At 46.8% G+C, this 8467-nt stretch overlaps 1 protein-coding gene across 1 annotated transcript; it reads left to right on the forward strand.

Annotated features, from left to right (window-relative positions):
* The first annotated feature begins 1159 nt into the window (after positions 1 to 1159).
* On the forward strand, positions 1160 to 7837 carry LOC130878200 (interferon-gamma-inducible GTPase 10-like). Its single transcript, XM_057776033.1, has 2 exons — positions 1160 to 1336; positions 6361 to 7837. Exon 2 carries the CDS (start codon positions 6373 to 6375, stop codon positions 7660 to 7662), a length of 1290 nt encoding a protein of 429 aa, XP_057632016.1. The 5' UTR covers positions 1160 to 1336; positions 6361 to 6372; the 3' UTR covers positions 7663 to 7837.
* The last annotated feature ends 630 nt before the right edge of the window (positions 7838 to 8467 follow it).

The raw sequence follows: 8467 nt of genomic DNA on the forward strand, positions 1-8467 counted from the left end.
GCCCAGTTTATGCAGTGCCAAGGATGGAACCAATGGCTTCATGAGTGCCAGGCGAGCACTCTCCCCACTGGGCTACAGTCCTGCAGATGTCTTGAATTTAGCCTAGTGGAACTCTGGTTGAATTTCTTAACTCAGCACCATAATGCATTTGCACTGCCTAGCTTGTTACAGCATCAATCGGGAATCACGATGCTGTTTAATGCTTATATCTGTGGTGACACTGTTTTCATTTCAGTATTGGCAACTTCTCTTTTTCTGGATGAATGGAACTCATTTGGGGCTATTCCCCTCTCCCATTCACGGGGACTCAGATACCGGGGATGCTTCTAGTCACCCTGACAGGTCCTCTCACAGTGAGAGTCACCTGTGTAGGGGAAGGGACCTAGAGGCAGACAGCATAATCCCTAGGTTATAAAGCTCAGTGGAGCCTCACGGGTGATTCATGCACCAATATGCTTGGAGGAGAGTGTATCCTGATTCCAGGGAGGAGGGAGGCATGTTCCGTGCTCCCTCCTAGACCTGCCAATTGCATTCTTTTTGCAACGAAACTGAAGTTGTGAATCTAGCACGCTCTGGGGTCCTGAGAGCTAGTTTAGCAAATTGCCAAGCCTGAGCAAGCAAGTATTTATTTATTTATTTATTTATTTTTTCCTATGTGGGACCTGGAGATTTGCTGAGAGTCCATAATGAATTAATGAGGAGACGCAGAGAGTTTTGGAAAGTCTGCACCCAGGACAGGGTGTAAAGAAAGCACATTAGTTTCTTATCGCCACAGAGACTAGTTGTGTAGGTGGTGGAGCAAGGTCATGAGTGGGTTTGTGGGCTCTGAGATCTGGTTCAGCTCTTGGATGGCATAAATACAGCCTCGGGGGCTAGATGAAATGACCCCCTCCTTGGACACTGCATCCTCCTGCCCAGATTTCCTGAGCCTCATTATTGAAACAAAAGCAGGGCAACCCAACTCTATGGCCCCAGTGGCTTTCAGTTTCTATGCCTAGAAACCATTACATAATGAGATGTTTACTTTCATTTTCATGTTTCTGGAAGTTCCTACTCTGCACTGTTGGTATGACTCCCTCCCCGCTATTGGCCAGACTCCTGTGAGGGCAGGGCAGCAGCTAGGGATAAACTTCAGAGCTCTTCAAATACAGCCTGGCCTCTTCTGCAGAAGTCACACAAGCGCAGCTCACTGGATTCCCAATTGAAGTCAGGTCTGTGTGCTCTTGCTGTGCCTGACGCTGTGGGAGCTCTTCACTGGATCTGTTCTCGGCTCTTCCAGCGGGAAGGTTAGGAGCTCAACTCTGCTACCAGAAATCTCTTTTTCTCAAGGGAGCTGGTGAGTGAGTAGATATTTGTAATTAACACAGGTCTACAAGTAGGATTACAAGTAGGGTGGAACAGCCTGCATGCCTCATGTGGTTGGGGGTGCCAAGGACTTAGGCTGAGGGGCAGGATGGGTGGAAGAAGACAGCTAGAAGCCATTCAGAGAACTTAATATCTGTAATATTTTCAGAAGGCATTCATAGCCAGGCTATAGAAAGACCGGGGGTGTCAAAGGATAGGGACTGTATACTGGAAACATCTGGCACTAGATGTCTCCTAATCCCCTATGAAATATCTAGACACCGTTGACTTGGAGGACAAGGAACATTCTCTAACCACAAACTCGAGAGTTCATGTGTCTTCCTGAACTTCGATTTCTATACCAAGATGTGGGCTTGATCTCTGCGAAGAACTCTGTCCTCAGAACGTCAACCTTGAACCCCAGCTCTGATCTTAGGGAACAGTAGGACTCCCCTCCTTCATGTCTCCCAATTTCTCAGTTTCTTTTATTCTAAATCTTAAGGTGGTGGGAACTGGGTGCTTGCTTAGCGTGCACAAGGCTATGAGTTCAATTCTTAGAACCCTACAAAAAAAAGTGCTTACTTTTAAGGTAGAAGTCATTACACTGTGTTTACAGGGTTGTTAGGACAGAGAGAAAGAGTATGTGCAGGAGCGCACTCCCCTCCCCCAACACACAAGCATCATAGGACACTACTTTCCCTCTCATTTTACCCCTGCTTCTCAGTGGATAGATGCACTCCCAACAGGTAGAAGACAAGGATCTGGGAGTTCACCCTTCTTGTCCTCAGACTTGCTCATTCTCACACTTAGTACATTTTCTCAGAGTTGCTGCAGGGTGGGATAGTTGCTACTCTATACACATGTTGGATGCTTAAGAAGTCCCCATCTTAACCTGGTCCTTAAAAGTCCAGCTTGTAAGGAATCCCTCTCAGGGTTCAACTAAAGACATCACAAAAAGCGAAGGGGGCTTGAATCTGAGAGTTAAGAAATCTACTCACAACAGGTTCTTTCTACCCGTGTCTCTTTATTCTTCTCCTTATTCCTTCTTTTTCTCCCTCCAATACAAACATCACCAGTCATATATACCCTTATAACCAGCAATTCCCCAGCCCTGTCAGGTTCCAGGGATGGAATTCTTTTGCCCCATAAAAATCAGATATGAGTTCTCTCTCTCTCTCTCTCTCTCTCTCTCTCTCTCTCTCTCTCTCTCTCTCTCTCTCACACACACACACACACACACACACACACACACACACACACAGAGAGAGAGAGAGAGAGAGAGAGAGAGAGAGAGAGAGAGAGAGAGAAAGAGAGAGAGAGAGATCCCTGGCTGTCAGTTCAAAGGTGGGAGTGGCTAGTACTCATCAGGTGAACTCCTTAATGGAGAAAGTTAGTTAAGAAAGGAATTAAATCACCAGGGAATCCTAGAGGGGAAAGCTAGTATGCTATGCTAGATTTTTAGGTGATGAGTAAAGAGCTAAAAGTTTATTTTCAGTAAAATTATGAATGGGGCACGGAATGGTTTCTCTCTCTCTCTCTCTCTCTCTCTCTCTCTCTCTCTCTCTCTCTCTCTCTCTCTCTCTCTCTCTCTCTCTCTCTCTTTGGTTTTTCAAGACAGGGTTTCTCTGTAGCTTTTGGAGCCTGTCCTGGAACTAGCTCTTGGGGACCAGGCTGGCCTTGAACTCACAGAGATCCACCTGCCTCTGCCTCCCGAGTGCTGGGATTAAAGGCATGTGCCACCACCGCCCCGGAATATGGATTGTTTTTTAAATCAGTGTGCCGCTTTTTTTTATCCCAGCGTGCATATAAGATACCAAGTAACTAGACAACCTATGTAAACAGTCAGGGGGACGCTAATGGCTCCAGATCTGATTAGCACATTCACTAGACCCTGCAATTTCTACCAGCCTAGGTCTGGAGTTGACACTGCCCTAAGTGGTAGAAACTAAGAGGAGACCCAGGCCTCTAACAAGCAACTGCCAGGGAGACCCCAGTAGAAATGCCTCCTCCCACACTGTAGCCAGAGAATTTTCTTCAGCCTGCCCTGTGCCCCAACACCTATCCTGGTGCTGGCTTGGTTTCCTGAGGTAGCAATTTCACCCCTTCTCCATGAGGCTCCGCATAGAGGGTTTGCATCCCATTCACTATGTTTAGTCCTAGACTTGTGATTTTTTTCTTGTGTCCTGTGTCATAAATCTTCTGTGACCTGAGAGGTCTTGGCAGATCCAAGGGGACAGAGGGTTCTTCTTGGTGAGACTGACAATGTCCTCCTCAACCCCTACTCATGTGTCACTCACATTGTCTCTTCTACCTGTGAGACATTCTTCAGGAGTCAGTCAGTCCCCCAGGTGCCTGGCTTCTGGGATGTGTTTGGACTCTTTCTACACACGCTGGAGCAGGGTAAGGAGGGGGCTCAGTGCAGGTGAAGATCCCATTGAGCCATAAGATGCCTCACAAGGTCAAGGCGCTGGACACCAAGCCTGATGACTTGAATTCAGTCTCTAGGCACTGCATGGTGGAAGTAGAGAACCAACTCTCACAAGTTATTTTACCTCTGCTTGTGCACTCCAGCCCTATATACCCCTATATACGTACAAAATAAATACAACGTCGTTTAAGGGAATCTCATTAAACATCCCAGAGGGATTTCTTCTTTTTTTTTTAAAAAAAAATAATATTTTACTTTTTAGAGAAGTTTTAGTTCTACAGAGAAATCAAGAGAAAGGTAGTGACTTCTTACAGACTGCAGTCCTCACATCTGCATGGTCTCTGCCATAGACTGCAGTCTCCACACATGCATGCTCTCCCCATAGACTGCAGTCCCCACACATGCATGCTCTCCCCATAGACTGCAGTCCCCACACATGCATGCTCTCCCCATAGACTGCAGTCCCCACACATGCATGGTCTCCCTATAGACTGCAGTCCCCACACATGCATGGTCTCCCCATAGACTGCAGTCCCCACACATGCATGCTCTCCCCATAGACTGCAGTCCCCACACATGCATGGTCTCCGCCATAGACTTCAGTCCCCACACATGCATGGTCTCCGCCATAGACTTCAGTCCCCACACATGCATGCTCTCCCCATAGACTGCAGTCCCCACACATGCATGCTCTCCCCATAGACTGCAGTCCCCACACATGCATGGTCTCCCCATAGACTGCAGTCCCCACACATGCATGGTCTCCGCCATAGACTTCAGTCCCCACACATGCATGGTCTCCCCATAGACTGTAGTCCTCACATCTGCATGCTCTCCCCATAGACTGCAGTCCCCACACATGCATGCTCTCCCCATAGACTGCAGTTCCCACACATGCATGGTCTCCCCATAGACTGCAGTCCCCCCTACAAATGCATGGCCTCTCCATAGACTGCAGTCCCCACACATGCATGTTTTCCCCCACAGACTGCAATCCTCACATCTGCATGGTCTCGTCCATCACCAGCATCCCCACCAGAATGGTGAACTGTCGCTGTCAGGTTGTGGCCCAGAGACTATGTGACAGTTCCCTCCAGGTCATCTTCATCCAGATGCATCTCAGCACACACTCACTTACGATGTCCCACTGAGTATTTTTACTGCCCACAATCCTTTGTGTTGCCTTTTTACTCAGGCTTCCATGAGGGCCAACCACGGATTTGATTTCCGGTAACTTTGCCGTATCTGGAAGGTCACTCAGCATGTGTGATGTGCTGCAGAGTCACATGACCTTTGTAGGTGACTTTTCTCCCCCTAGTCTTTTCATGGCTTAACGGTTCCGCTCTTGGACTTCTGAATAGTACGTGGTCATCTTGGGGATTCCACATCTTCCTAGCTCATTTACCTACCAAAGGGTGTCCTGGCTATTTCCCAGGCTTGTAATTATGAATAAATCACCTAGAAACATCCACATGTATGTTTTTGTGGGGACAAACACGAAAATGTATAGGAGCACATATGTCGATTGTGTTTAGTGCTAAAGGAACTGCCATGCTGTTTTCAGAAGTGAGTGTTCCATTTTCCTTTTTTTTTTTTTTTTTTTTTTGTATTTTCCTTGTGGTATTTTGAGACAGGGTATCTCTATGTAGCCCTGGATGTCTTGGAACTCACCATGTAGACTAGGCTTTAATCTCAAGTGCGAGATTAAAGGTAGGCGCCACCACTGCCTGGCAGGGTCACAGTCTTTTATTGAATGTGACTTTGCAAGTGTTTTCTCCCACTTTGTGATTATCTTGCCAGTCTGCTGGTAACATTTGTCTTTTATAGAGAAGTAGTGGGGTTTACTGCTAGGACTTATTTTAATTTATGCATACGTGTTTGTCTTCATGTGGGTATGTGCATGCGAATGCAGGTGCCCTCGGAGTCCAGAAGAGGGTGTCAGATCCCCTAGAGCTGTAGTTACAGGTGGTTCTGAGCCACTTGATCCGGGTACTGGGACTTGGACTTGGTCCCATGTAAGAGCAGCGAGTGCCCTCAATTGCTGTCATCTTTCCACCTGGGCTCTATCTCACATTGTTCTGTCTCTTTGCTCTTTTAGCAGCCCCATATCACCTTCTAACTTTATGGTAAGCCTTGATTTTCGTGTGTATGTGGTAGAGAGGGTTGAACCCAGGGCCAGGTGCGAGCTAGGCAAATACTGTGCCTCTGTTACACTCTCACTTTGCAGGACACCTCCAAGTCAGGCACTGTCACCCCATGAGTGGGCTGCCACACGGTGCCACTTCTCCCTCCGCTTATTAGATGGAGATGTGTCCAAACTTTTTTTTCCCCCCAAAATAATCAAAATAAAACAAGATGGAGAATAACATAGGTTTAAAAGTTTGGATTGAGAAAGCAGATCTTGAAATTAACGAACAATTTCTTGGGGAAGCAAAGCAGGCAAGTCCTGGAAACATCAATGAACAGAGCAGGGCAAGGCTCCCAGTCCTTGTGTGAGTTCGGGGAGCAGCTTCTGCCCTAAGGCAGAGTTGCGCCCTTCCCTGCTATACTAACCTTTGACCTTCTTTCCCACTTCACCTTCCCTCCAGTGTCTTTCCGCCATGGGTCAGACTTCTTCCACATCTGATGCAGATGCCCACAATATGGCCTCCAGCTTTAATGCATTTTTCAAAACTTTCAAGATGGAAAGCCGAGTCATTTCTGAGGAGACCATCAGTTCAGTTCAGAGGTTTATGGAGCAAGGGGACATACAGAAGACAATTTCTACAATCAATGCTGCTTTGGCAGAGGTCGAGAAGGCCCCTCTGAGCATTGCAGTGACCGGGGAGACGGGGGCAGGAAAGTCTACCTTCATCAATGCCCTGCGGGGCATAGGACATGAAGAGACTGACTCAGCTAGGAGTGGAGCGGTAGAGACGACAATGGTCAGAGAGAAGTATACCCACTCGAAATTCCCTAACGTGACCATCTGGGACCTCCCTGGGGTCGGCTCAACTACCTTTAAACCAGAAGAATATCTGAAAAAAATGAAGTTCCAGGAGTATGACTTTTTTCTCATCATCTCAGCCACTCGCTTTAAAGAGAACGATGCCCAGTTGGCCAAAGCCATTAAAAAAATGAAAAAGAATTTCTATTTCGTTCGGACAAAAATTGATAGTGATTTGTGGAATCAGGAAAGATGTACACCCAAGACCTACAATAGGGAAAAAACCCTGGAGACTATCAGGAAAAACTGTGTGGAGAATCTCCAGAAGGCCGGTATGGCCTTCACGCACGTCTTTTTAGTCTCTAGCGTTGAGGTAGCCCGTTTTGATTTTCCTCTCCTGGAGTCCACCCTTTTGAAGGAGCTGCCGGCGCACAAGCGCCACATCTTCATGCAGTGCCTTCCTAACGTAACCGAGGCAGCTATTGACCGCAGGAAAGACGTCCTGAAACAGAAGATCTGGCTGGAGGCTCTGAAGTCTGGAGCATCAGCCACCATCCCTCTGATGGTTTTCTTCAAGGATGACATTGAGGAGCTGGAGAAGACCCTGACCCACTACAGGTCTTGCTTTGGGCTGGATGACAAGTCACTGGAAAACATGGCCAGGGATTTGTCCCTGCCTATGGAGGAGCTTGAGTCCATCATTAGGTCACCTCATTTGCTGTCATGTGAGACGGATGAGTCTGTGGGGGACAAGCTGGTGAAATACCTGGAGAAAATGTTTGCCGTCACCGGCGGGTTCATAGCCACCGGCCTTTACTTCAGAAAGAGCTACTACCTGCAAAATTATTTTCTTGACATAGTGAGTGATGATGCTAAAATTCTATTGAAGAAGAAAGTTTTCTTGGAGGAGTGTGAGGACTCTGAACGAGGCTGTAAAGATGGGGAAGCCGGAAAGACGGCTTAGGGTGTTCCTGAAGCACCCTGGCCAGGCTGTGAGAACTTCTAGACTTTGTGACCCTTGTTGGGAAAGCAGAGGACTCTGGAATGTTATGCTGTGTGGCAGTCATGTCATAGCCAGCATGAGTCTTACCAAAAATATGCTGGCACAAACGTTCTGGGCACAAAGTTTTCAGTAATAAGTTTTTTTTTTTGTTTTTGTTTTTGTTTTTGTTTTTGTTTTTGTTTTGTTTTGTTTAAAGGGTCTCACTATGTAACCATGACTATCCTAGAAGTCTCTGCAGACCATTCTGGCCTTGAACTCACACAGAAATCTCCCTGTCTCTGTCTCTGCCTCTTGAGTGGTAGGATTAAAGGTGTGTACTACCACACCTGAAAGAAATGATTTTTTTTTTTAAATTCATGTACCCATGGCTTACTTTGGCTTTGTGTGCTCTACTGAGCGCACTCACAAGATGAAGGATGTCTCTGTTCCTCTTATGGTTGGGATCTGTTCAGTTCATATAAAAGAGGAACAGAAGACAAAAGAGAACCCGTGCCTGAGTGGAAGTATTTTTTTGAAGTACTTCCTCAGAGGTGCAAGGACAGGGATGTAGTCTGAGGTTTGCACACAGGAGGTTCAGATACTCCGCCCATGTTAACAGAGAACTTTTTGTGAATGAGGGTAGGAAATAAAGAGGAAAAGACACTAGTGATCCAAGGGGAAGTCCCCCCTAAATGCAGAAGTGTAAGGAGATTTCATTTGTGCTTTCATAATTAAAGTTTGCCTGAAGATCAGAGAGTAAAACAGCCACCCTGGTCAGCCTTACAGC

Source organism: Chionomys nivalis, chromosome 7 (assembly GCF_950005125.1).
Source record: "Chionomys nivalis chromosome 7, mChiNiv1.1, whole genome shotgun sequence".
In the NCBI taxonomy this organism is placed as follows: Eukaryota; Metazoa; Chordata; class Mammalia; order Rodentia; family Cricetidae; genus Chionomys; species Chionomys nivalis.

What these genes read in the sequence shown, in the direction of transcription:
- LOC130878200 (XM_057776033.1), top strand. Translation starts at nt 6,373, where the DNA reads ATGGGTCAGACTTCTTCCACATCTGATGCAGATGCCCACAATATGGCC.